This window comes from Catharus ustulatus, chromosome 9, assembly GCF_009819885.2.
Source record: "Catharus ustulatus isolate bCatUst1 chromosome 9, bCatUst1.pri.v2, whole genome shotgun sequence".
In the NCBI taxonomy this organism is placed as follows: Eukaryota; Metazoa; Chordata; class Aves; order Passeriformes; family Turdidae; genus Catharus; species Catharus ustulatus.
This window is the reverse complement of record NC_046229.1, coordinates 30025552-30052920: the sequence shown is the minus strand read 5'-3', so window position 1 is coordinate 30052920 and position 27369 is coordinate 30025552. Positions and strand designations below refer to the sequence as shown.

At 47.7% G+C, this 27369-nt stretch overlaps 2 protein-coding genes across 14 annotated transcripts in view; one reads left to right on the top strand and one right to left on the bottom strand.

Annotated features, from left to right (window-relative positions):
- Positions 1-22031, top strand: part of PRRC2C (proline rich coiled-coil 2C) — a 68618-nt gene extending 46587 nt beyond the window's left edge. For 3 of the 13 annotated variants that reach the window (XM_033067765.2, XM_033067768.2, XM_033067764.2), the window contains exons 23-36: positions 772-861; positions 2556-2657; positions 6617-6824; positions 7595-7798; positions 8451-8572; positions 9111-9247; positions 11124-11358; positions 11756-11863; positions 13347-13565; positions 14350-14424; positions 15549-15652; positions 16832-16958; positions 17938-18150; positions 20199-22031. In XM_033067765.2, the coding sequence (XP_032923656.1) occupies positions 772-861; positions 2556-2657; positions 6617-6824; positions 7595-7798; positions 8451-8572; positions 9111-9247; positions 11124-11358; positions 11756-11863; positions 13347-13565; positions 14350-14424; positions 15549-15652; positions 16832-16958; positions 17938-18150; positions 20199-20465 (2211 nt within the window). In that variant the 3' untranslated portion in view covers positions 20466-22031. The remainder of the gene's footprint in view (positions 1-771; positions 862-2555; positions 2658-6616; positions 6825-7594; positions 7799-8450; positions 8573-9110; positions 9248-11123; positions 11359-11755; positions 11864-13346; positions 13566-14349; positions 14425-15548; positions 15653-16831; positions 16959-17937; positions 18151-20198) is intronic. The other 10 variants (XM_033067766.2, XM_033067770.2, XM_033067771.2 and 7 more) reach the window with 10 other exon arrangements.
- A 2087-nt stretch (positions 22032-24118) lies between these two features.
- MYOC (myocilin) lies at positions 24119-27244 on the bottom strand. The gene is made up of 3 exons (XM_033068110.1): positions 26598-27244; positions 26173-26292; positions 24119-26085 (listed from the first exon to the last, which is right to left on the bottom strand). The coding sequence occupies exons 1-3, from the start codon at positions 27097-27099 to the stop codon at positions 25301-25303; spliced, it is 1407 nt and encodes a 468-aa protein (XP_032924001.1). The 5' UTR covers positions 27100-27244; the 3' UTR covers positions 24119-25300.
- Between the last annotated feature and the right edge of the window lie 125 nt (positions 27245-27369).

Here is a 27369-nt window from a genome sequence, read left to right as displayed (position 1 = left end):
GTAAAACTTTGCTCAGACTATTTGTATCTACAGCTGCAGGAATCACTGCCTACAGCCAGCACTGAAAGGACCCTGTTTGCTGAGCACATGAAGGGCTGCTTAACTGTGACAAATAAGCTTTAAGGAAAGCCTCTGAGGAGACTGGAAACCTCAGTCCTTTTCTTCCTTGAAGTCATTTCCCAGTGCAGAAATCAGAAGGTAGCCTGCACCATCCAGAGAATCTGAGTCTTGCGACTTTCAGAGACAAAACTTCCAGGAAATAAAATGATTTTGCAAATTGCAACCATCCTTTTGTGTTCTTTTTAATCTAGAGGGCCTTTCTTGTCAGAGTAAGAAATTTCTGTATTTATTTAAATCTACAGAAAGCTTTCAGCTAAGATATTTTACATTTTAAGTAGACTGAAAGAGCCTGCAGGTGGCTGAAGCGTCTTGGGTGACAAATGAAAATCGGTTGCACCAGCACAGTCCAGTTTTACAGTGCCCAGGCAATGCATTGCTCTGTGTGTTCTTGCCTTACAGACTGTGTTTTGACTCCACATGTTCACTGAGAGGTTATGAGGCAAACTGTAATCTTTTAAGAATCCTCCTGACCTCAGTAGCAATTCTGCAATAAGGATTGCTAGGCATGACTTGTAAGAAAAAAAGATGTGAAATTCTAAAATCTTCTGTTGCTTGGTGAACTCCTCCTGTAGAAAGGCTGACATCTGTCCAAGAAACTGAAATGGAATTTAGGTAAGGGAGATATTTTAATGGAATTGTTTTTCTTCACAGGAGTCTGTAACAGACTACACTACACCTTCTTCTCATCCTAACACAGTGGCTACTAGCAGTACAAAAATGGAGGAGACTTTGGTGACGAACGTAAGTCCATTGCAGTGATCGTCTTGACTTTGAAGACAAGAAAATATTTTCACACTTCTTTTAAAGCACCAAATAGTGCCTTCAGTGAACAAGTCCACAGGGTTCCTTTCATGTGAACTAGCTGGGCTTTTTCCAGTAATCTTACTCTGAAGGGCATTTGGTTTGATTAGTACCTGCTCTGGAATTCTTCAGGTATTTTCTTGTCCTTTGAACAATCACAGTGAGCTAAAGAGCACAGAAAGTGGAGATGTTTATAGGGACAATTCTAAAAAAAGCAAAGATAGCCATAATGAGGGAGTGTGTTCTTGGCAGCAGTTGGGACTTGAGCCTGGTACCAGTACCAAAGCTCTGTAGGCTGTTGAAGGACTCTTAAAAACAAAGGAGTTTTGAACTGTCACCTGAAATCACAGCAACTGCATGCAAAGGGAGCAGCTGAATGGTTGTGAGAGCAGGCAAAAGGTGCTCAGTTGCTATGGAGATGAGATGTTTGCAGCCCTCAAAGCCAGTGCAGTGATCCTGACTTGTGAGTGTGGCACAGCGATTGAGAGAACCAGCTGGGTTGTGACTTGTAGCAAAATCCAGTTTGTCTTGAGTGTGCTGGGGCATCAGGGAGCTTGGATCTTGTGATTCTTGTTTGAGGAACAGAATTAGCTCAGGGTTGAGTCACTTGTTGATGGGGGAAGGAAGATTCATACAGCAGGATCTGAGTTTTTTATGAAGATGTCTTGTGAATTCCATCTAAAAGTGCTTTTCAGCTTACTGCAGCACCATGTTGAAGCAGTGCTTATTGAACTTCTTACTCTTCTGCTGGCTTTTCTGGTAGTGTTGTGGTTTTTGACTTTGGTGGTTAGTGTGGAAGACTGAATTCTTTTGTTTTAATGATGTCCAATCCTTGTGGATGTTAGAGTTGAATTTCTAACACAGGAATTAGGGGTTCCTGGCCACAAAGGATCTGTGCCATCCCCTGCTTCAAAGCTTCAGATCTGTCTTTTGGATTAACCTTATCTCATCCAGTGGAAGTCCATTAGCTATACTATGAGTAGAGAAAGGAATAGTTGGGAGTAACAGACTGGACACTGCAGTATTTTTGATTCATTTCCTTTAAAACTTGTAGGAAATCCATTGGAGTTTTCATAGGCAAAGATAGCAATAGCATTATGTCAGGTTTATTTCCCTGAGTATCACATCTTTCATCTTTTGAAAGAGAAAATAACTGAATTCAATTATTGGATGGCAAATCTGTTGTAGTTTGTTTCATGGTCCTGTGGTTTTGCAGGTCTATAAAAACTTCCTCTTTTCAGAAACTGCATCCCAGAACTCAAGGTCACAAAGCCCCATGTACTGTATTGGTACAAAAAGAGACAAACCTGGCTTGGGAAGAATTTTTACATATCAGTAAACTGAAATGGTGCTTGACATGAAATCCCCAAACAGACAATTGGTGTTTGTTTATGCAGAGGACATGGACACCTTAAAACCTTAATCTTCAGCCTCTTAGAGAGATGAGAAGCATCTTGGCACCTGCTGAGTGGCCTTTCCTTGCCTACCAAATTTTCACCTTATTTTATCAGTCTCCCTGCCAAATGCTCAAGCCTTGAAGAAATTGTAGCTCACTTGATAAAGCTTGAGCTTTGCTTTCTGGGGCTTTTCTAGTAGACGTAGTTAGAATGTGATGTGTGTTGCCTGCCTTTCAGGTGCCCCTGCCCCACACCCTTCCCCTCCCTAGGAGGGAGACTTTACAACAGAGCTCCAGCCTAACTCCAGTTTCTCCCGCTACCGTCGACCTCACCCTCAAGGTATGTACCACATCCCTCTAAGGGTCATTTTCTTGCATGCAGGGGAAAAAAAGTTATTGGAGAACTTGCTGGTGAACCTTTTTTTAGAGCCTTCCTTTGTTTCCTCTGCTGAACTGCTTTTGCATATAAATGGATGGCTGAAACACGAGACTCTGTCGAAGGATGCATTTAAACCATAAATTTCTAACCCCGTTTTGCATTAACACTTGGCATCTCAACCAATCTTGTCTCCCACTGCCCTGAAAAACCAAGATCCTAGAGTTTTAGCATTGGACCACAGTGCTCATGGCAAACCATCAGAATCTGAGATTTTTTGAGTGTTGAGCTTTAAATAAGTTGCCTGGTTTGGTGTAAAGGCTTCAAGGATTTGCTTGATAAGCCAAACTTGATTTCTTCTTAGTTCTAAGACTTTGGTGCAGTGATAATGTGGTTTTGAGTTGGATGGCTGAAGTTCCAAGTAGTGCCATGTAGATGGTGTGCTGGTGTTATGAAAGGCAGTTAGATCAGCGAGTCAGAATATGTTGTGTTGTAAATGTTCTGTTGTTTCTTGCTTTCCAGTGCAGAGCAAGTATGGGGAATATTTTGAGTGCTGTTTTCCCATTCTGTTGGATTTTGGACTGTGTGCATTGTATAACTCACTAACACAGAGTTGGGCTTTAGCTTTGCTACTGTATTTTTAGAAGTTGTTGGGTTTTTTCTTCTTTTGGTGTCCTAGATCTGCTTTATGGTTGTGACTGCAGGTGACTGAGCCAGTAGAAGTGTTGTTGCTGCTTCTGGTATTAAGGAATAGTGGTGTTTGACCTTAGTTTGTCTTAAGTTTTTAAAAGAAGAAATGAAACTTGAGATTTGGATGCAGAACTAATGCTTGGGAGGAACTTGCTTGTCAATCCCAGTGAGACTTGTCTCACTGGCATGGTTTGACAGCTGCTTGCTTATGTTCTCTACAGATGAGAAATATTCATGTTCTCTTGTTGAATCTTTGCTTTTCTTCTGTTAACACTTTATTTCCTAAAAAAAGTATAACACCTCTTGCAAACAGTGGACCTGCAGAACTGGGGAGAGCACTGTGGAGGGACAAGTAGTTTTTTAAAAGGCCTGGTTTTCTGCTGCATTCTTGTGTAATGAGTTACCCTAATGTGACTTTCTGGCGTCTGAAAGTGTTGTTCTGCAAATAGTCTCTGCCTGTTTGGCAGCTGGAGATGGAGTCCCATGTCATACAGGTAGGGTGTACCTCAAAGTGTGGGACACTGCCCAGCTGCAGAGCAGACTGTGGTGTCTGTCTCATTCATCCTGCATTTCTTTTCCTGTTCTTGGGGCGTTGCTGATTTCTCAGGGGATGATAGATTTTGGACATGTGGTAACAAAATAGGTCAAAGATCCATGTTTTGAGGCTACCTTGGAGAACCCTCTGACTGAAATCTGGAAAGCTATTTGGAGGCAGCTTTGTCCCTGATTTCTTTATTCCAACCACTGGAGCTCTACCTCCTTTTCACAAATGCAGAAGGCAGCAGGCTTGTTCTGAATCACACACTGAGACTGTCATTGTCACAGCAGGCTTCTGGCCCAGGCACAGCCCTGCTCTTCATCATCCTCTTCAGCAGAACCCTTGCATCTTCCAAAAGATACTTCTGGAGAAGGAGAGAGGAAAGCATTTCCTTCATTTTCTTAAAAGAACAAAATGTCCAGGTTCTGCCTGCATAAAGGATTAATCCTTGCCCATCCTCTTGCCTCCATCCCCTGTCACAGAAAGCTGTCTGTGAAGAGACTTGTAGGGAACTTGGCCACAGTTGCTCCCACTGCTTGGCATCATTCTTTGGTGGAGGTACAGGGTGCTCCTGTGGGAAGCCTTGTAGAGATGTTGTTTCCTTGAAGTGACACCTTTAGCCAGTCATCCTCTTAAGGACTTGGCTCTTAGGGCTGTTGTAGGTGAGGAGCTGAGCAGAAGAAAACTCATAGCAATCTCAGACTGAGCTGCTGGGCCCTCTTCATGTCCAAGGTTTCATGTGAGATTCCTGTGTAGGCATCTGGTCCAGAATCTGACACCTTTGGGTTTTCTCTTTCTAACCATTGAGACTTTGGTGTATTCAGGAAAGGCACATTGGGGTTTGTCTCCAGTGGAAGTTGTGGGTCATGGGCAGGACTGTTACTGCTGTGTGAAGGCCCCAGTGATGAAGAGAAGCCTCAAGCAGCCATGATCTCCTTGTTGCCCTCCTTTCTGAGCAGTAAAACTTCAGCACTGTCCCCAGTCTCTAGTTTAGAGCCTGTTATTCCTCCATATCTGGTCTGTAGGTGGTGCTGCACAGGCATTCCTAGAGTATCCATCTCTCTGGCATCTTTTTTTCTAGCTTATGAAAGTTGCTAAGAAGCTTTCCAAAAGCAAAGCTGCTTTCCAAAAGAAAACTTCAGGACTCTGTTATATGTCCCCTAGATGTGACAAAATGCAGTGTGTAGCTTTTGCTATCAGTAGTTTTTCCAGGACATCATGAAACCCAGGGAACATAGAACTTTTTCTACACCTTCTCTAGTCTGTCAATCACAGGTACTTACTCACTTTCTCTCAGTGCTAGTGCAATACACCTGAACAAAATCATTTCCAGCACATTAGTGGTGAGTGAAGTTTGCCTTGTCTATAAGAATCAGAGCCAATTTGGAGGAAAATGTGAAGGGGAAGCAGTACATGATTGCTGGGGAAGATGATCTCAAAAATGAAAATAGGTGACTTGTCCCCATAGGACTTAATGTGTAACTAAGTTTCCCTCCTCCTCCTTTATTCTCTTCAGGAATCCAGAACCCCATTTTCCACATGGGTGTGTATTGATCACCTGTGACTCACTTCTTTCAGTATTGCTCTGCTTTTGTATCACTTCTGAAGCATCTAGACAAATAACCTAAGCCATGTTTGGTCTGTCCAGACTCTGCCTAACTCATGTAAAGCAGGGTAGGTTGACAAGTCTGGCTTTGAGAGACTGCAGGTCCCAGCTAGGGAGGCTCTTTTGAGCAGCCAGTGAAGGTAGATGTCTGGTGAGTAAATATTTGCCCCTTAATATCCACCACTAAAGACAGCACCTGGCCTCCAGAAACCTACAGTGAGCAGTTTCAGCTCTGCTGGCAGAACTTGTTTCCACTGGAGACAGCTGAAGGTTGTGCGGAAGTCCATGAACCATGTTTGAGCTTTTAAATTAGTGAGTGTAGTCTAAACATGAATATTTCTTGTTCACTGGACCCTCAGAAGTGTCTCAATTTAGATTTTGTATGGCATGTCTAATGTAGCAAGAATTAGATTTTATTGGCTGCAGTAAAACAATGGTTGTTTCCACTTCTGGTGGAAGGCTGCTATGTCTACAATATTTAAAGTTTCATCTCCCTTGCCATGCAAGACATAAGCTCATAATTATAGAAATAGAGAAGCACGAAGCATTTTTAGCTTTAACATAAAGCAGCACACAGAGGCTGTGCCAGCTTGTGGTTGCTTCTTGAGCAGCAGCTGCTTTGGAAATCTAAACTTGACTGCTGTCATGTTCACTGAGGTGTGCAGTATCTCTGGTGGTCACTCCAACTGAATGATTGACCAAGAAAGCAAGGGGCTGCTTCATTTAAATGGCCCAAGTAACCTGCAAGGAAAGGACTTGATGGAAATATTTACAGGGGGGTTCTCCCTTTCTTTTGCTCACTGTGTCTTTGCTCTTCATGTCAAACAAAACCAAGCCAAATTAGTGTGAGTGAATTCTCTTTTGAGCATTGGATGTTAAGATGATGAACTGTACACATGGAACAGATGAGCAGCTCCAACTTCAGGCTGTTTGCTTTTTGCATGAACAGAGTTGCACGATTACAGCGACTTCCAAAAGAGGCTGGCATGAAGCCTGAATTGCCTTTTGACTAAAAAGAACTGCTAAAAGAGGAAGGAGGACTGCTTGAAACTTCCTAATAGATGAGGAATTTTTTTTTCTTTTAAATAGATGGAGTCTGCACGCAAAGCATGGGAGAATTCCCCAAACATGGGGGAGAAGAGTTCACCAGTGACCTCAGCAGCGTCTCCCATTGCTGGTGGCAGCAGCAGCAGCAGCACCAACACTGGGCCAAGCACTGGCACTTACAGCTCTTTCTCAAGTGCATCAATGCCTCCTATTCCTGTGGCCTCAGTCACCCCCACAACGTCCCTCTCAGGTACCACATGTCAAAGCAGTAGTGCCCTGTTGTGTTGTTCTTTGCTGGTTTTTGGGATTGTTTAATGGAATGATAAGAAGGTTTGTGCTAGAAATGGAATGTCAGAGCTGAGCAGCAACTCCCCAAATAACCTGTAAACTGACTTCAGTCAGCTGAATATAATACTAAGATGTCTGTCTGCCTTAGCTACTTCCATGGACTTGAAAGAGGAGGTGAACTTCTCGTTGCTTCTCTTCATTTTGTTCAGATGGAGGCAGGCACATAGATTTTGTGGCAGAGGATAATTCTGATGTCCAGCCAAGTTTTACTTCCTTTTGTGCTCTTGCTTTTTAAGTTAAAGCTTCCAGAACTCATATCAAAACCTATTTTCAAAAAGCAGAGCAAATGTCCAGCTGCTCTTCACAAGCAGTGCTGATTGCCACCTTGGTTCTTGGCAGCAAACAAAAGATGCTGTATCTGGTTAAATCTTTCATACCTTGGAATATTAAAATATTAAAATAATCTCCATGAGAGGCACAGCCACTGTGGGTTGCAATGTTTTGTTGCATAACTGACCAAGCTGCCTCCTTCAGTACTTCTGTGTGCTCCTGTGCCTGAGAAGGGACATGAATCAGGGTTGCAGCACTTCCCAAGTGAACTCAGCACAACTGGCTCCATGTTTTTCTTGTGTTTGTGGCAAGAGCTGCATTAGGTTGTGGCTGTCCCAGTTGACCTATGAATGATGATGCTTTGAAATGCCTTAGTTGCATCCTTTGCTTCTCTCCTCCTAGGAGCTGGAACATACACAACCTCTTCACTGAGTACAAAGACTGCAAGCACCTCAGACCCTCCTAATATCTGCAAAGTGAAGCCCCAGCAGCTGCAGACAAGCAGCCTGGCTTCTGCCAGCCACTTCTCCCAGCTGAGCTGCATGCCATCCCTCATTGCCCAGCAGCAGCAAAGTCCCCAGGTCTATGTGTCTCAGTCTGCAGCAGGTAATGGTGCTTGTGGCTGAGAGGCCACACATCTGCTTTTTTTAATTTTGAAACTGGAGAATTGAATTTGGTTCTTCTGGTTTCTCTGCAGTAAAAGCAGAATGATAGAGTGTTCTGTACTCAGAGACTCACTAATTGTCTGAGTCTAAATCTGCAGTTATTTATCAGGAAGTACAAAGGTAGTGCTGTGTTAGTTTGTTGAAGAAAGTAAGTTTGGATCTCTTCATGTATCCCTTTCCTGTTGCAGAATTGTAATTGCTATTTAAGACCAGGAGTGATTTAGTTTTAATTTTTTTCTTAAGATGTTACAGTAGTTGAGAGTTGTGACATATTTTTCTTCAAGGAAAATCCTGTATCTGGTTAACAACCTAGTTAAATTACATGACAGTATAACAAGTTCTTACCCTTCCTTCACCCCAGTGCATTTTTTGGCCAGAATCTGGTTTTGTGTGGGATTAATGATACCTGGTAGATTCTGGGGTGAATTGGAAAAGATAGCAAAGCTTTTGAGGCACCCAGCTCTCCAGTGCTGCTCCTTGTCCCAGGATCTCTGGTAGCTCTTCAGTGGGAAGGACTGACAGTAGCTGCATGACAAAAACCTTTCTGGCAGGGAGGTTGGGAATCAGGTACTAATTGTATTTCTCTTCCTGAGGTACTACAGCTCAAATCCCAACATTTTACATGGATACAAGTCATCTGTTCAATACCCAGCACGCCCGTTTGGCACCTCCTTCTCTGGCCCAGCAGCAAGGCTTTCAGCCAGGCCTTTCTCAGGTATTTGGGCATTCCTAATTCTCCTTTTTCCCCCTCCCTATCCGTATTGCCTTTAAAGTTCTGCTAATGGTATAATGGGGGCAGGGGAGAGTGAGGCTAAAGACTGCAAAAAAGGAGGTTGTGCTTGCCCTTGGTGTCTGTTCTGGTGCATGCAGGCAGTGTTTGCTGGTTTGCCATGAAAGCTGAGAGAAAAAGCTTCCCCTCACAAATACATGGGGAAGTTCATATTCCTGGGAGGTGTTTCTGTGGCCATGTGAGTGCAGGCTTACTCAACTTCTGTCATACAAAATTACATGCAATCTCAGGCAGTTGTTTTATGTGCAGATCTGAATATTTCACTCAGTTTCTGCTGATTGGTTGTGAGGAAAAGTGTAAAATTCAAGTAGAAAATAACTTTCATGAGGGCAGCAATACTAGCTCTGCATGCAACCTTGGGATTTGACATTCTTATTTTGCTTTTCATAATGCTGCACAGATCCTGGCACACTTTTAACTGTTGCTTTTCTAACTTAATTGTAATGTTTTCTCTTTTATACAGCCTGCTTCGGTTCAGCAGATCCCCATCCCCATCTATGCACCTCTGCAAGGACAGCATCAAGCTCAGCTGAGTTTAGGAGCAGCACCAGCTGTTTCACAAGCCCAAGAGTTGTTCAATTCCTCCTTACAACCTTACAGGTAGGTAGCATATGCAAGTTTATTTGGGGTTTTAGTGTCAGAACTACTGAATTGATTCCCTGCAGACTTGTTCTGTGCTCCATGGCTGCCTCATCTTCCTGTCTTCCCCAACATCTCTTCTGAGAACTCTGTGTGCAGATTGTCTGCCTTGTACAGATGTGAAATCAGGGATTAAAAGATGCATGATTGTTGTATCTTTAGGAACCCAGGCTGCAGAGCTGAAAGCATCAGTCTGTCATACTAAGAGAACAGAAAATGTCTCTTCCTTTAGTTCAGCAATTTGTTTTTCCTAATCAAACCAACACTGGAGTCTTGAAGCACTGTTTGAACTTGTAGGTGGTAAAAACCTTACAGCAGATGTTGAGGGGCTGCCTGGTGTGTTTTAGAATGTTTTCTGCTGCAAAAGGTAACTGGTTGTAAAACCAGTATCTCTGCAATGGCACTGACAGCCAGACTCCACTGTAAGGCTTCCCAAGCTTCCTTGCACTTCCTATCAAAACTGCTTCACAGCAGTACAGTTCTGACAAATGTTGTTAGTTCCACTTTGAGAAAGCTGCTTTAGGAGTTTAATTAGAGAGTTTTGCATGGGCTGTAGTTAAACCTGCTTGTTGCAGTGTAGAAGGCTGAGGCCACAGAAGGTTTAATTAACCACATTTGTATCCTGACTTTGGTGCTTGGCTGACTTTGTGGGACCAAATATTGCTTGTCCTGCTACAGCTGACAAAAGCTGTTGCAAACAGTTGGCTAATTGCAGAAACACAATCAGGCTGGCATGTGGTCCAGATTAAATAAATCTGATCACACACAAACATGGCATTAATGGAGTTCTAACAGTGCTTCTCCCACATAGAAAATGTGCAGAGGAGGATCAGCTTGGAGATGCACAAGAGGCTGGTTTAAAACATTACAACCAGAAGTTAAAAGTGAGCTAAAAAAAAAACTTGTGAAAAAAAATTTGGCTCCATTGAAGCCAATCCTCTGCATCCAGTCTGGAAGAGATTTTCCAGTGCTCAGAGGATGGCTGTAGGAGTGTTTTGCAGTGAGGGAAGGGTGCAGAGCATAGCTCCCCCAGGTGTGGGCACAAGCAAACCCCAGCACACAGCAGATGAACAGGGACAGTGCTGTGCTCAGGCATAGCCAGCACCAGGTAAAGTAGGAGGTGTTTTCACATCAACAAAACTCACTTGAACTCAAAAGCATAGAGAGCAGCATTTGTTTAAAAAACCCTTGATTCTTCAGTCTGAAGGTGGCTGCTCACCAAGTTCCTGATGGGAATGTTGAGATAAATACTTCTGCTGGACTAAACCTCTGTGGTGCTTTGCTTACTGGCTTCAGTCTGCTTCAAACAAACTGTAGCTTCCCCATGCTGCTGACACAGGAATTGAATAGCTGCTTAAAATTAAAGGCTGTGAGGTCTTTGGAAACCAAACCACTCATTTGGAAGCTACCATGGTCAGCATCCAGTGATTCTAGCTGCATTAGAAGTTGGAGTGTGGAGTCAAGAGAACAAAGCAGTTCACTTAATGACTGAGTGGGGCTCCTCACACGTGCTTTCCCATCCTACCTTGTAGCACAGCAGCTAAGAACTGGCAGCTTTTCTCTGTTAAGTTATCCAAGGATTATTGCAGTATGGGCATCTAAATGGCTAATTGTGATTTAAGGTTTTACTAAGAAACCTCATTGTTTTTTCCTGTGGCCCTTAGTAGCAGCTGTTATTTTGTTGTGTGCAGAGTAAAATCTGCCATTCTCAGGTGAAAATGTGTTCAATAGAGCATCCTAATTCTGTTTAAAGAATATAAGCTGTGCTTTTCATTTTTGGTGGCTCACTGTTGAGCTCTGTCAGAACTTTTATGAATGTCATTCAAATCTCTTGCAGATCCCAGCAAGCTTTTATGCAGAGTGGTTTGTCTCAGCCATCACCAGTGGTTCTGTCTGGCACAGCCTTACACAACTTCCCAGCAGTGCAACACCAGGAGCTGGCTAAGGCACAGTCCAGCCTGGCATTCCAGCAGACTTCCAATACTCAGCCTATTCCTATCCTGTATGAGCATCAGCTTGGGCAGGCTTCAGGACTGGGAGGCTCTCAGCTGATTGATACACACCTCCTGCAGGTAGGAAATGTTCCACATTTCCCTGTGCAAACCTTCTGCAGTGGGCTGATAACAGCAAATCAAGTCTTGCTCAACTTGGGTGGCAGCAAACTTAAGACACTTGGAGGAGAATGTTCTTTTAATTTAATAAGTGTAACATTAGCATAATCTCTGAATTGAGGCTTGTTCCCCAAATTACAAGGCTTCTTGTGCTTCTGTCATTAATTAAAACTTAAGGTTTAATTTTTCTTAATGGTGATAAAGGGCTGTTCCACCACTTCAAAATAAGAGCTGATCACAAAGTGAAACCTTTACATTTGCCAGCCTCCCATGCTGGGGTTTCTCCTGCACTGCCTGATGCACCAGGGAACTCTCTCCTGCATGCTCCTAATGGGATGGTGTCTCTTGCTCTTCCTAGGCCAGAGCTACTCTCACTCAGGCTTCCAATCTCTACTCCGGGCAAGTTCAGCAGCCTGGCCAGAGCAATTTCTACAACACTGCACAGTCTCCCAGTGCTCTCCAGCAGGTAAACTATGGCATGGTAAATTCCCTACATTGTATTCTTCCTAAAAACATGTTGTGCTTATGGTGTCTGTGGGCTGGGAGTAGAAGGGAGGGCTGAGACAGCCTTTCATTCTTCCAAAATAAAAATGGAATGTTAATAGTGAGGGAGGGGTGCAGCAGCAGCACTGAACAAACTGAATGGCTCAGAAGTTGGATGGCCTGCAGTTCATGTTGATCATTTGTCCCTGGCATCCTTCTCTTGAATAGTTCATTTTTCAGTGATGGTAAATATTTAATTGGCACAGTGCTGTTGCTAATTGACTGAGGCACATGATGCCTTTATGGAAGCACATATCAGGAGTGGTGGAGAGAGAGAGGGGCAAACTCCAGGTGCTTAGTGCAGACTGATTGTTAACAGCAGTTCTCACTGAGCTGGAACCCAGGAGTGCTCACAGAAAATATCTGAGAAGTCAGCAGATAGGTGATCAGCCAGGTCAGTGAAAGAGCTCCACTGATTTGAAGGTTTTTTATTCTTTTGTGAAAGAACTGCTAAATTGCTCTGTGCAAGCATATTCACAGGATTCTGTCTAGTGGTTTCCATCTTCTGATTTGTTTTTTTTTAATTGAAATGGCTTCCAAAAAAAAGCTTGTGATGGATTGATTTATTATAATAACCCATCTCAAACATAGGAAAAGTTGCCAAGACAGAAATCTAGAAGAGTTGTAAAAGATTGGATGTTGTCTGTTGGAAATCTAGCACAGTTTTAAGGACATTTTAGAAGAACTTTCAATGTGTTCAGTTCTGGCTGTCTCTCTGATTTTAATCTGTTACCCTTCAGAACAGAGTCCTAATAAGCCTTTAGCATTTGGGAGTCTCAGCTCATTCTCCTCATCACACTCAGAATATAAATTTGCAGGTAGTGGATTGTCAGACCAAGATATGCAGTAACTCCTGCCAGTCAGGTCACTGCTGTTGTATTTCCATGTCTGTCACTACCACTCTGCTGTTTTCAGCCCACAGCACTCATGGTAAACACAAACAAGGGACAGGCTGTGTGGTTTTAGCTTTGTTCTTAAGCTCAAGCTGCTGGTTGATGAACTCCTGGAAAGTAAAATCTAGTTTTTATCCCAGTGTCCTTTGATGACTAGATTGATTTGAAGTAAACAATTAAGCCAATCCTGTCCTGTCTCCCCACCTCAAACTGGTTATTTTGTTCTGCTTTTGTTTTCTGGGTTGAATTAAATTTCCCTGTCACACAGTGAAATCATATTGAGTGATGTTGGACGTAGGAGATCTCATGCACCTTTGTTTCTGAAAAGCAAAGACCCAAATGCCATTAGAACTGATTATAAAGGAAACTGAGCAATGAATTCTCTTGTTTGCTTGCAGCTCTCTGGTTAAATAAATGACCTCATTAAGCCATTTGTCTGGGATAGAGCTGAAACAGAGCTAATAATGAAGGTGACATGTCTCTATTACTGGTGATTTTGTGCTCTCTCTCCAGGTGACAGTACCTTTGCCAGGATCACAGATTTCTCTGCCCAACTTTGGATCCACAGCACAGCCACTGATTGCCCTGCCCCAGTCCTTACAGCCACCACTACAGCACACCCCACCACAAGCTCAGGCTCAAAACCTGAGCAGACCTGCCCAAGTGACCCAGCCTTTCAGAGGATTGATCCCAGCAGGAACTCAGCACAGCATGATTGCTGCAACTGGAAAGGTAACAACACAGATTGCCACAGCTACAGGACACAAATTCATGTGGAGCACAGCTGTTTGCTGGTTTATATAACCAGCACAGCAACTCACTTTGACCTCTTGCGTCTTAAAAATCTGCCTCAGCTTTAAAAGATAAAAAGCCCAGTCTGGGTTAATGCCTTAGGGACTGGGTCTGCATTTAGCTGAGGATTTGTAGTTGGCTTGGTGCTGGTCCATTTGCCCTGCAGGAGTACCTGGTTTGATAGTGACACCATGGAATAGTAGGGGATTTCATGTAGAAGCCATGTGGAAAACAGTACTGAGGTGATGTTAGAGCAGCAGGGGAACAACACCACTCTGTCAGGGCTGATGGCAGATTCTGGACCTGCTTGAGTTCCTTGCTTTGCTTCTGGACTCAAACCAGAACAAGTTGTTTGGGTTCAAGGGTTTGCAGTGCAAAAAGGGGAATTTTAGGGGCTTCAGTGGATGCTGTATGAGCCATGACCTTAAGGCAGAATTAAACTCTAGTATTATTGCTGGGGGCTGCCTTTCTGAATAGCACAGCATGATGCACATTAAGAGCAGCATTGTATGCAAGACAGGATCTTTCTGTAATGAACAAGGAAAAGGCTGGTCTTGCAACTTAGGAAAACTGAGGGACAGATCCAGTAAGGAAATAAAACAGTGCAAGAAACTTGAGTATCATGGGGGGAATTCTCTCCTCTCCTTTATGTGAAGCTGCTGAGGTAATTGCTGATGAGGGGATGTGTGGAGCTGGCTTCCAATCACAAGGTCTCTTGTCTTAGATGGAATCCCAGCTTTACAGGCACCGGGGATTTTCGGATAGTGTGCAGCACTCGGCAGTTGCAGTCCGCTTCCAGGTGAGCAGTGGGTGACACCCTGCACATGGACACAGCTCAGCTGACTGGCAGGAACAGCAAGGCCCTCCCACCTCAGGGACTGATCTACCTCTGCACCTGAAATCCCTGCAGCTTCTGGCCCAGATTTGGAATATAAAATAACCCCTCAGTCCCGGTGATTTATCAGTAAGAAAAATCTCGGGTGTTAATTCCACATCTTGGACAGTAATGGCAACCAGAATTTCAGATCACCTAGATGGAGTTTACATCTCACCCCAGAGTGTGTATGGTGGTTTTTGCACCGTGCAGTTTTCCAGCTTCATGGGATCTGGCCAAATCTTTTCAGCTTTGCAGTTGTTGGAGCCCATTTTGCAAGCAGCAGCATGTTTCTTGCTGCAGTTGTCACTGGAAAATGATCGCTCATTTCAGCAAAAAATGAGGGAAGAGCTGCAGTGGATTGCTGGCCTTAGATGACTTTCCTGCCCTGCTCTAAGATTCCCATCATGTTGCTCCTAAAGAAAGTCAACTTAAAACAGCCTCTCATTTTAAAGTGATGTATTGTTGCTGTTATGCTTCATGGCCATGTGTGGAAATACACTGTTCCAGAGATTAATTTATTCTCTTGAGTGTGTCTGCAAAATGGCATTCAAGAGTCATTGCTCCAGTTAGTCTGGAGATTGTTTGGCATGAATGACAGCTCCATTTTTGCTGTGCCTTGGGTTTGTTTATTTTTATAGGCCTGGACTATTATGGTGTTTTTCTTCTCAACGTTTTTCAGGATTATTTCTAAATATTTTCTGAGGTACCTGAGATGGGAGTCTTAGATAAGGAGATCTCGACTCCAAAACATATCTTTTTTCTTTTTTTTAGGGCCAGATAGATGAAATGACTCTCAAACCCCCTGTCATTATGCAGGAGGACCAAGTTAGAAAGCCAGTACCATTGCTGCAAGTGCCAGATAGGGCAGGAAAATTGTACACAGAGGTGCTTGTGGTGCTGGGCCTGTCCTAATTATAAGAGACTGTTCTGCAGTCAGGCTTTCATCTCCACTTAAGTGACCTCTTTTCATTGAGGTAAGCTAACAGCTGCTTAGCAAATGTAATTTTTTTAATTAGAATTAACATGTCAGTTGCTGTGTTTTTCAGATATCAGAAATGGACCTGAAGGCCTTTGGAGGTGGCATTGATGTTAAACCTGGAACACCACCAGTTTCTGGCAGGAGTACTACCCCAACCTCCAGTCCCTTCCGGTAAATCTCCCTTAAGCTCAAAATTCCTTAAAACCAGAGCTAGAAAATGTACCTAGTCATGCATGAGCAGCCTTTTCTGGCAGGTATGAGGTGAGGGGGCACTGATACACAACACAATCCTTAATCTGAGCTCATGAGCAGCATTCCAGTAGGTCATCACAGCTGCTGTAGTTAAAAAGAAGGAAATAACTCTGAAATAAAAGGTGAAAAATACTTTTTTGGGTAAGTGAAACTAAACAAGAAGTGTCAAGGAAGGTGTAGTTTGGGATAAGTAAACTGTAAGACAGTTGATCTGAATTTTAGTGTTCAAAGTAAACACTTAAAGGTTTAGACAGCAATTGTGGCAGCAGTTCTGTTAGAGGAGTAAGTGTTGTTGCAAGGTCTCTAAGCTGCTCAAAAGTGATAGTAAAGAAAACAACTCCTTTAAGCTCCCATAATACTGGTGTGTGGAGCTGAGCTGGTGTCCCTGCCACTGGTGCCCCTCTGCTCATTTTGCCAGGAGTGCATCACCCACACCCTCTGCACAAGAACTCTCTGCAAGGCAAGCTCTGTTCCTAAGGAGGGCTCTTCACTCTTCTTTTTCTGCTCACTCCTTTCTCCTTGGGGGCTGCTTGCTGCCCTTCCCCAGATACTCAGTCAAGCTTCATGTAATTTGTGGTGATTCAACACCTTGGAAGTTTTAGTGGAGGGTCATGTTCTCAGCCAAGTAAAACATTTCTGTGAATTCTTGAAGTCTGTTCAAGTGCGTTTTGAAACATTTGACAGCAGGTCAGAGTAGAAGCAGCTGCATGTTCACTGCCTGTTGTGACAAGCTCTGAACTTGCCATGATAGAGCAAAGAGTGACTGCAGGGGAGCAGGGATGGAAATTGCACCTAACATCACAAACATCACAAATGTAACATCAGTGTTTGTGTCATGAGTGCTTGGGGAAAGGATTCTTTCATACTGACATGCCCTGGAATCTCTTCATAGCCTGAATATTTCTGATTATGCTTTCTCTTTGAATTCTGAGGTTTATTGCACATAGAAGCTTCTATATAGAAAAAGTTTCACACTGGCTTTTCCAGGAGATTCGTTCTTCCCCCCTTCAGTGCTGAGTTTCTAGTTAAGTTGTAACTAAGGGCAGAAACATCCTCTGAATGAAAGCAGTTGGTTTTAACTGGAGTTCTTTCCTTTAGGGCCAGTTCTACAAGTCCTAACAATCAGTCCAATAAAATGAACAGCATTGTCTACCAGAAGCAGTTCCAGTCAGCAGCTGCAGCTGTGAGAATGACACAGCCCTTTCCTGCACAGTTTGCACCACAGGTAGGTGACTGGTGGCTTCCTACAAACAGATTTGTTCCTCTGTGTCACCTGGTGGCTCTGACTCGACTGTGTCTCCTCTGGCTTTATCATGGGGAGATAGAAAATGGAATCCTGAAAATGAAATGGCATAAGAAACCTGATGTCAAGATCAAAGCAAAAAAAAAAATTACCTCTCTGTTCTTGCTTACAAGTAGTGTTGATTTTGTGGTGTTGAACTCTGAGTTCTGTGCAAGCTGAGGGTTCAGTACAAGTTGTGAATGATGTAGAACAGACGGTGGTGTGGCTTCCCCAGGCAACTGTAATGCACCTGGTGCTGCAGAAACAGATCATTTGCTTTGGGGGAGAAGCTTTGTGTCTCAGAAGGGTCCCAGTGCATATTTTACAGGTGTAAAGACAAAGCAGGTTTGCAGCTCTGGAGTATTGAAGGAGCAGTTGAGGTTGGAAAGGATCTCTGAGGTCACACAGTCCATACAAGGCAGGGCTGGTGGCAGAGGCTTGATTGGCTTTGGCATTCCAGAGAGCACAGCTTACAGGGTGGTGCATCTCTGTTGCAGGTGACTGGAGCCAGGCTGCTAGGGACATGTAGCCTCTCTATAAAAAGTATTTCAGACAGAAAGGATATTTCTGTCTTTCCTTTTAGCATTTGGAGTGTTTGACTGCAGGACTTGAGATTTGATGTCTGGATTGTCACTGGCAGAAACTGCCTCACCTTGCTGGGGCTGCCTTTCACCAGTGACTGCTCCAGTGCCTTTTGAGGGTCTTCAACACAGCTTGTGAGCAGGGAGAAGTTGTTGGTGCTGCTTTCAGGCCCAGCAGCACTGCAGAGCTGTTCTGCTCTTGCAATTCAAGCCTGTTTCCTTGATACTCATTTCATAGCAGAGTAGCAACTTTTTCCCCTTTAAGATTGTGCCAACGTGCAGTCGAGTTGGCAATTTTCTAATTGAGAAATGTCTCTCTTTGTTGTTTTTCCCCCACTTAGATCCTCTCTCAGCCTAACCTGCTCCCTCCATTGGTAAGAGCCCCATTTACTAACACTGTTCAGAGGCTGCCAGTAGTTCTGCATAGTCAGATGCCGTCTCAGATGAGCACAGGCCTTATGAGCCACCCCCAGTTACCACGTGTGGCCAGAGGTCCTTGTGGATCAGTACCTGGAGCCAGAGGCACTCAGGCCAAGGCTGAACGAGATGTGAAGGTCAGTATGTGAACAGCAGTGCTGTTACCAGCAGTTCAGTCTGACAGCTCCCAGGGCAGGGATGTGTCTGCAAGGCCTGGCTTCAGAAAGTGCCTCTGGACCCTAAGCCAGCAGCCAGGCTCTTAACAGCTGAACACAGACCTTCTCTACACCCTGGTGTTTTTTAATAAGAATTTTAGACTGAAATATTTGTAGGGAACTTCCTGTCTCAAGTGGTCTTTTGTGGTCAGCAGCTGTGGAGCTGCCACTGCTGTCCAAGGCAAAGTGAGGTGGCAGGAGCCTGGTTACCTTTGAATGAGCAGTGAAGCTGCACACCTGGCTGTCAGCTCCTGCTGTTCCAGCCAACTTCACTCCCTGGGGACTCTGGAGAGTCCTTTCCCTGTGGTTTGAAGTGCCTGTGGTACACTCTGGGCTAGAATGCAGTACCTGGTGCTCTCTGCAGAAGAGGGAGCTGCATTTCAGTAGCAGGTGACGACAGTCACCCTAACTTGTTACAGCACTTTGGGACCCTTCAGTTCGAGGCAAACTCTCGTTCCAAGGCCAGGCTGCAGTTTAGGGACACTGCTGGACACTGAGCCTGTTTGCTGCAGAAAAGGAGTTGCTTGAATAGATGGTGCTTAGGGGCTCCTTCATTCCTGTAACCTGTGCACTGAGGTGTCAGCAGGAAGGTGTTGTTCTGGTTATGCCTGGCTGGGGGAGGACTGATAACCCTTCAGTTCCAGGGGGTTGGTTCATTTCCTGTCACCACTTTGTGCAGCTTTTGGATGCCTGCCAGGTGATGCTTAACCTACTGTCCTGAGTGTTCACTGTGGGTTGAATGTAGCCAGTCAGAGCAAATGCTGACACAGTTGTGGTGTCTTGAGTCTCCTGCAGACACTGCTGAGAGCAGTGAGAGTTACTCTGTCCTGCTTGGTTACTGGTGATCAAGTCATCCAGCCTTAACCTCAGGGGATGGCTGAAATTTGGGCAAAAGGTTTCAGGTGTCCATCTGGCCCCAGAAAAATCAGGCTGTTGCTGCAGTACTGCAAATGAGAGTTCACAGATTTGTTTTCTGTTCTGTTACTGCTTGAGTTACTTGGAACAACTACAAAGTCTGAGAGCCAAGGCCTCTTGCTCCAGACTTTTGCTGTTCTGTCTCCCTGTTGTTGTGTGTGTCTGTCACAGCCCTGGTTTTTTTTAAAAAGCAGAAAATATTCAGAGAGGTACATGGAGGTTTAGTGTCTGTGTTGTAGTTGGGATTCTTTCTGTTAAGATACTCCTTTTAAATTTGAAATAAAAGAAGTTTGACTGCACTGGGCTTTATTGTTCAGCTTCCAATGATTGAACTCTTAATGGAGTCTCTGCAGTCTGGGCAGGAGAGCCAAGTGCTTGCTCTGAAGTGTCTGATCTGCACAGTATCAAACTGTAACTGGAATGTGTTCACAGAGGCTGAGTTCCACCACAGGTGCAGGTCAGGGTTGCTGTAGGATTCAGAGAAGGGAAGGCAGGCAGGCAGTTGGTGCTGCCTGGGATGAGAGCCTGCTCAGAGTGGGAAGCAGATCAGGCTTCAGTTGACACAGCAGAGTTCTGAGCCTGGTTCATTCCCATCCCAGCTGGAGGGGCCCTGTGCTCCGGAGGGGCAGCAGGAGTGGCTCTGGGGGCCCAGGCAGGGTCATGCAGACACAGCTCATGGCTGACCTGTGCTCAGGGGAAGCTGCAGCTGGAGCTGCTGTGAGCAGTGTTTGTACTTGTACAGCTCTGCAATGGTGATGGCATCATCAAAGAGTACAAAGAGGCTAGGTGATGCTTCAAACTGTTGTCTCTGATTTTCTTTTTTGGGGAGAAGGATTAGCAAGAGCAAGGGAAGCCTAGGCATGATGTTAAACTACTGCTGAGGAGTCAAGCACCCAGATGTGGTGACACCAGGGAAGCAGCAGGATGGACACTGCCCTTCTAGGAAAGTCTGGTCACTGCCATCAGTCCTTCCCCTTTCATGTGGGAAATACTTGTGAAGTCACTCCAACTCCAGTGCCCTCTCTTCAGTAAACTTATTTTCTCCCTCTCTTAAGGCAAAGCAAAGAGCAGAGGTCCTTCAGTCCACCCAGAGATTCTTTTCTGAGCAGCAGCAGCAGCAGCAGAACAAACCCATAGGAGGCAAAGCCCCGAAAGTGGAGGAGAACGGGAGCAAACCCAGCGAGGCAATTGCCGACTCTGCAGGAGTCTGCCAGGACAAAGCCGAGGAAAAGCCCACTCCTGCTCCTGCTGCCACACCGAAACCTGTTAGAACTGGACCAATCAAACCTCAGGCAATCAAAACCGAGGAAACAAAATCTTAGAGGCTGTGTTCCCGTGGAGGGGGGAGAGGGGAGGGTGGGCGAGGTGTCAGCGATGGGTGGCCCGAAGGATGAAGAGCAGCCTGCTCTCCCTGCCGGGCTCTGAGCAGCCCCTCGGGGCACAGAGGCCAGCAGCAGCTGTGCTGGCAGCTGCTGTGTGTCCAGCTGAGCCCCAGGCTCTTGGGGCTCACACCTGCTCTAACAGCATGAAGGCTGCTTTGGGGTGTGCACGTCCCTCACGTGTGTGCCCCGTTTGGCTCGCACCCGCCTGCTTCCCAAAGCCACAGCACGGAGAAGTAGCACCGGTGGGGAGGTGTTTCCTAGCTGACACAATGACTTCTCTTATTTTCTTCAGGCTCTGATCTTCAGCTGCTATTTATCTTTTTATAAACCCATGAGTATGAGAATATGCAGATCTGAAGATGGTGCTGGGCCAAGTAACGTGTGTTAAGTTTTTAGTGACTTAAGAAGCTTCTATCTTGTATAAACAGAGGGATCCATGTAATTGCCCTGCAAGGTTTAACCTAACACAGTAACACTGGCAGTGCTGGATTTCCCTCTGAAGGTAGTGCTTTGCTGGCTGCTGCTGCTTGGATGACAATTTACTGCATTTAGTTCACCATATGAAAAAGCTACTTGGCCACCTGTGTCCTCTCCACCTGCTGCCCCCCCAGTGGCTCTCACCCCTGGAGTTGAAGGTTCATTGCATCAATAGTCAGATTTGTTCCATTCACCCCTGTCCAGCTGTCTTTATATGATGCGAGTGGTCCCTAAACGGTTTCCAGTTTCTGTCTGTAACACAGCAACGAGCACTTCAACTGTGCCACAAGAATAAAAGAAACCTTATCAGATGAACGAGAGTTTTATCTCAAAGGTGCATTCTTTATATCAGAGCTGCATCGCACCACCTCCTTGCCCACAGTGTGCTGGAAAAGTAGAATCAAGTCAAATAAATGCCTTTTTAATTGTATCCTCTAGTATTCTAGCTGTAGGACAGTACTGTATGATACTTCTGTGAATGTAAGATATCCTGTACCTGCTTATGATATGTAGTAGTGACTGTGCTATACTGGAGCTGTTTTTAATAATGTTATTCTAGAGGTTTTTTTCCAGACAATGATTGAAAAAGCTAATAAAAAGCACCAGGTACCACATCAGTAGCAGAATTTGCTGGTTTTTTCTGGGATTTTTTTTTTCTTTTTTTTTTTTTTACGTTTTTTGGAAGGAAGAGTTGAAAGTCTAATGTGTATAATTTTGTTCAAATGACTGCAGAAGCTGGAAAGGCTGTTGCTGCTATTGATGCCTAGTGAATTGCTATTGGTTATCTTTTTATATAAATATATATATAATTTGAATTTTTGGAAACTAGCTGTGATGTCAACTTTGGAAAAAAGTATCCCACTTGTAGTGTGAGTTGGCATTGTACAGAAATTAACAGCCATATTGGTCTAGAAATGTTAAACTTAATTTTTTTTCCATTTGTACAGGGGTAACGCACTGTATGAAATATGTACGGTCTTATTTACATGGGTTTGATTACAGAAACTAATAAAGTATTCTCTAAATAAAGCCCCTGGCTGCTCTCATGATTGCTGCAGGAGATGAGCAGGGCTCCCAGGGAAGGAAGATGCTCCCAGAAGCTGCTTTGTGTATCCCAGCACTTCCCAACCCTTCTCCAGCCAAGGGCTTGCAGGACTTGGCCAGAAGGAGCCTTGGGGGCTTGCTGGAAATTCCATCTCCAGCTGGTGGAGCTGGGGGTTGTTCAGGCAGGAGCTGGGATGACTCCCAGTTGTCCCTTTGGCCAGTGAGTGGCAGCAGTGGGAAAAGGAGTTCAGGGAACCCTGCCCTGGGCTGGGGACAGGGGGACACGCTCAGCTGGCCACCAGAGGGAACTTGCTTCCTACAAACACCAGGAACCTTCGGTGTCTTGGGCTCTGGGAAGCAATTCCTGCCTGGGGAGAAGGTGCTGGCTGGCTCTGCCTCTGAGCAAAGGGAGGATGCAGCCAGGAGTGGGGGGGTGGCTCTGCCAGCAGCACCGAGTTGGGCAGGGTGACATTTGGTCAGGGTGACATTTGGTCAGAGGTGTCGCTGCCACCCCTGGGCTGGGTTGGGAAGCAGCAGCTTAGGGCCACCAGAGGGGCTGGAGTCCTTTCCTGCCCAGCTTGGTGAAAATGCAGCCATGTGGAGTAAATCAAAAGTGCTGGAATGCACAGTGCAGCTGTGGGCAGCAGGAACCTCTGAGCAGGTACCACTGGGTAAATCACCTTTTTCACAAGGATCTGTATGAGCACAGCTGCACTAAACGCTCAGAAAGGAGGGTGGGTGGGGGCACTGAGTGAATGTGCATGGACACTGTTTCCATCTAGAAATGTGCTATAAAAGTCACTGAGCTGTGGTGATGTTTCCCTGCTTTGAGGTTGTCTTAAAAGGACACCCCAAAAATGGGAACTCATTGACCAGACTGTTCTATTTTTAAGGGAGCACTGCTGAAAGGATTAATGTTATTTCTGTAGTAATAAAGCCATTGGAAGTCAGAGGAATTTCCCACAGTCAGCTGTGGGAATGTACCGGGTTTTGGACTATTTTGTGCTCAGAGCAGAACAAGGGGAGTGTTTCTGCAGAAGTTTAATTAAAGTAAATGCTTGGGGTTTTTTGCCTCCAAATAACCAGGGTTTGATGTGTACCTCTCCAAAAGCCCAAACCACACCAGGTGCCTTTGAGGCCAGGTGGAGCTTTCAGTCATTGACCCCGGTTGATTGAATATTTTTATGACATTTAATCAGATAACTTGCTCCTGGCTATTTACACTGGAGTAGCTCTTGCTTTTTTTAATTTGAGTGGGATTTGGTGTGTAATCTGTTTTCTAGGACTCTGGTCATCAGAAATAATTGTGCTGAACCTCTCAGAAATTAGGGAACAATTTTGTTTGGGGAATTTGATTTCTTTTTCCTTAACAATGTTGAGGCTGTGAAAAGGTTGTAACTTTTCTCCAGGGCAAGAGCCCAGGGGGATGTTAAATGTGACTGGGGCCAGATCCAGCAATCCCCCGGGCTCAGGCTGGCTTCTTGCTGCGGTGTGGGCAGGGAGGGCTTGTTTTCCCAAAGCCTGTTAAGTAAAGCAGTGTATTCAGTGCTGTTCAGCTCCAGCCCAGCTTTCTGGAAATCCTGTGTACATTGGCTTGCCCTCCTTTATTTTCTCACTCAATTAAGAGATGACTTCCCGGCCTGAAAAGCCCTGGCGCGGGAGGGGCGGAGCTGTCTGCCCTCGGTGTCTGGGCCGGCCGAGGGGCTGCTGCTCCCGGGGCTCTGCACAAACCCTGCCTTTCATCCCGGGGCTTGGCTCACCCCCCTGGGGAGCTGCGGGGTGCAGGGGGCTCCAGGCTGCCTCCCACTCTGTTTTGGGACAGAAATGCCTTTCTGCCATCCTTGGTGCCAGGTTTGCTGCCCAGCTCTGTGGGACAAGGGCAGGGGTGATGCGTTCTGACCCCCTGGGCTGAGCCTCGCTGCAGATCCCAGGGACATCAGTGGCCACGGGGACACCTTCAGTGGCCCCAGACCAGGTGAGATTCCCAGCCTGGCTCTGGGCCTGCTCAGGACCAGGAATGGGCCTTTCAGCCTCTTTGTGCAGCTTACCAAACATATCTTACACACACCATCTCACTTTTTATAACCATCGTGTATTTTTCCAAAATAACTCGTGGGGATGATGGACAAACCAAATGCTTCATTGTGCTATGCAAATATACAGTGCTACACTTCAGACAGCAGTGCTGGTGGCAGGAGAACAGCAATGGGGTAGAGCATCTCACTGAAAATCCTTGTAGCTGCAGGTGATCATCACAAGTCCTACTGTGCTCTCTGTTCTTTTCCACTGCTCCAATACCTGGTGCATTGCTGTCAGAAGCTGCCTTCCAAAATGTGGCATTTTCACGCTCAAAGCTTTACAGCTCCCCCCACCAGCACTTTCAGCCTGTAGGTGCATCGAGGGGCACCAGCCCACCACACTCCTTGGAAAGACGAGGTGTGAGGCAGCAGTGCTGCTGGGCACTGTTTATTGGGCAGGACCCAATGCAGCCCCTGTGGTTCCTGCTGCCCCAAATGCCAGAGGGGAAAAGCCTCCTCCTACAAGGTTTCTACAATAAATAGATAAAACTGTGCTCTGGACTGGTGTGGGGAGAGCTGCTGGCCTGGAATGGCCTGTAAAGCTGAAGCACATGGCTGGAAGGGCTGGGTACCAAGAGGCCACCCGGCTGCAGGACGTTCTGCCAGCACTCCTCACCCCTGCTCTCTTGGCTGCCTTTTTTTTAATCTCTCTCAATAAAACAAGGCTTGTGCAATGTGTGTCTGTCTTTTCTGCTGCTTTTGAGCCTAGTCGATGATTTTTGGAGGTGGCTGAGCTCCAGGATGCCCTCGGGCACTGGGAGTGTGGGATGCCAGTGGAGCCTGTGGAATCTCTGCATGAGAGCTCTGCGGGGCGGGAGCCTGGAAACAACAAACCCTGACCCCACAGAGGGGATCGCTGCTCACAACCAGGGAAAAACGTTTATTTTAAGGCAGGATCTTCCTGCACAGCCCTTCTACCACCTGCTCTGCCCAGCCCTCACCATCCTGTTCCAGTTTTGGGGTGGCCAGGCTGGGTGGTGCTGTGACCCATCTGAAACCCACCGAGGCTGGGAGAGGCATTTCCCTGGCTCTGCCAGGCTCTGGAGCAGCGCTTCATCTCTCTGCTGCACTTGAGCACAAGGGGATGTGGCTGGGCAGCGTGTGGCCCCAGCAATGGGGAGGGAAGCAGGGTGCCAAGGCACGCACGAGGGGCCCGGGCGCTGAGCCAGCCTGGGCTCACTCCCGGGACAGGCGGACGGGGTAGGTGACCATGTTGAAGCTGTCCCAGGCGAAGAGCTGCCGCTCGGCAGGGTTGTAGTCCAGCATGCTGAGGTAGCGGAAGCGGTTCTCGAAGGGGATGCTCAGGGCCCGGCTGCTGCCGGTGGCAGTGTCGTAGGCGAAGTTGATGGTGGCGTTGGGCGCCGAGTAGCTGCTGACGGTGTAGAGAGTGCCGCAGATGAGGAAGGAGTTGGCCACCCCCCGCTTGCGGATGTTGGTTTCCCAGGTCTGACGGATCTCCAGCGTCTCGGGGTCCAGCTTGGAGAGGACGATGGCTCCCCGGGCCTTCTCGGTGCTGTAGATGACCCAGAGCCCGGTCTCATCCACCGCCAGGTCGATGTCGGTGTAGCCCCCCCAGGAGTAGGGGTACTGCCCGTGGTAGCCGGCGCCCGGGATCTCCCTCTCGGCCGTGATGGTCTCTCCCCGCAGGTCGTAGCGGGCCACGGAGCGGGAGTGGCGGGGCTGGAAGAAGAGCCCGCCGCGGTAGATGACGGCCCCCGTGCTCTCCAGGGGCCGCGGCAGGATGTGCACCTTGGCGGGGTAGCCCCGGGCCAGCTGCTCGGCCTCCTCGTACTGGAAGAGCTGGCGCACCTCGGTGCCCACGGTGTCCACACGCCAGGTGTTGTCCCGCGTGAAGGGCGCCACGGGCTCGGGGTCCTTCATCCACACGCCGTACTTGCCCGCGATGGAGTCGGCGCGGCCGAACACCATGGGCTCTCCCACCCACACCAGCCGGCCGCAGCCTGCTCGGGGACAGGACGGGACACACAGGGGTCACCGCCAGCCCCTCGAGAGCAGCGGGACGCGGGGCCGGCCCGGCGTGCCCGTACCTGAGTCCTCCTGGCCCGGGCGGCCGAGCGCCGTCTCGTCCAGCAGCCGCGACACGGGAACCTCGCTCCTCTCCGACTGCAGCTCCTGGTAGCTGAGGGGCTGCGGCTCCCAGCGCGGCGCTGCAGCGGGGTCAGGCACAGCGTGAGCAGGGCTCAGCCACCCCCCTCACCGCCTGCCCGCTGCCCCATCCCACTGCAGCACGGCACATCTGTGACCCCTCTCTTGGGCAGAAACTTCTACTATCCCAGATCAGCACCTGAGGGGCAGGCGCTGGGAGGAGGCGGGGTGGGGAGGGAGGCACGGGGCAATGGGCTGCGAGCTCCCAGCAGGGCTGAGCCCACCAGGGTCCCCAGGAGCGGGGGGCAGCGGTGGGGGCAGAGCGTGGGGGCCGCACAGGGACTCGGCTCCCGGCCCCGGCACTTACCCTTGGCGGGGGCACGCAGCGTGTCCCGGCCGGGCCCCTCTCTGCCGGGGGGGCAGCGGGCGGCGCGCAGCCGGGTGATCTCCTGGGCGCTGTTCTCCAGCCGCCTGCCCAGCTCCTCTTTCTCCCGCTCCAGCCGCCCCTTCTCCTCCTCCAGCCGGGACTTGGCCCGCAGCAGCTCGCCGTACGCGGCCTCCAGGCGAGCGGCCGCGGCCACTGGCTGAGGGTCCCGTGCGCCCCCCGGCTCGGCTCCCCGCGGCCCCGAGCCCCCCGCTCCTCGCTCCCGGCTCTCCAGCCGACTCAGGCGGGCGGCGAGGGCGGCCAGCTCGGCGCGCAGCTCGGGCACGCCGCCGGCAGCCTCGGGGCAGGCGGCCTCCACGGGGCTGGCCACCGTGAAGGAGTAGGTGCAGTGGCCGGAGCTGTCATGGGCGCGGCGGAGGAAGGCGGTGTCCGCCCGGCCGCGCAGGGCCACGGAACCCCAAAGCAGCAGCCAGACCCCCAGCATGGCCCCGGCGCCGCCCCTGTGAGCGCGCCGGCACCGGCGCTCGCATTTATAGAGGAAGAGGGGCGGGCGAGCCAGAACCTTCCCGATGCCTGCGGGGGCACCGGCACTGCCCCGGGGCCGCTGGCCGAGGCCGCGTGCCAGAGGTGACGCTGGGGCGGGCGGGCCGGGGGCCGAGCCCCACGGGGGACACTCGGGGCCGGGACCGGGGCTTGAACCGAACCCGCCGGCCCCGGCCCCGCCTCAGGGCAGCCTCGCCCCCAGGGTGGCCCC

What these genes read in the sequence shown, in the direction of transcription:
- MYOC (XM_033068110.1), bottom strand. Translation starts at nt 27,099, where the DNA reads ATGCTGGGGGTCTGGCTGCTGCTTTGGGGTTCCGTGGCCCTGCGCGGC. An exon ending in GCTGCGTGCCCCCGCCAAGG is followed by an intron (nt 26,293 to 26,597) that starts GTAAGTGCCGGG and finishes ACCCCGCTGCAG; the next exon opens with CGCCGCGCTGGGAGCCGCAG. An exon ending in CCCGGGCCAGGAGGACTCAG is followed by an intron (nt 26,086 to 26,172) that starts GTACGGGCACGC and finishes GTCCCCGAGCAG; the next exon opens with GCTGCGGCCGGCTGGTGTGG.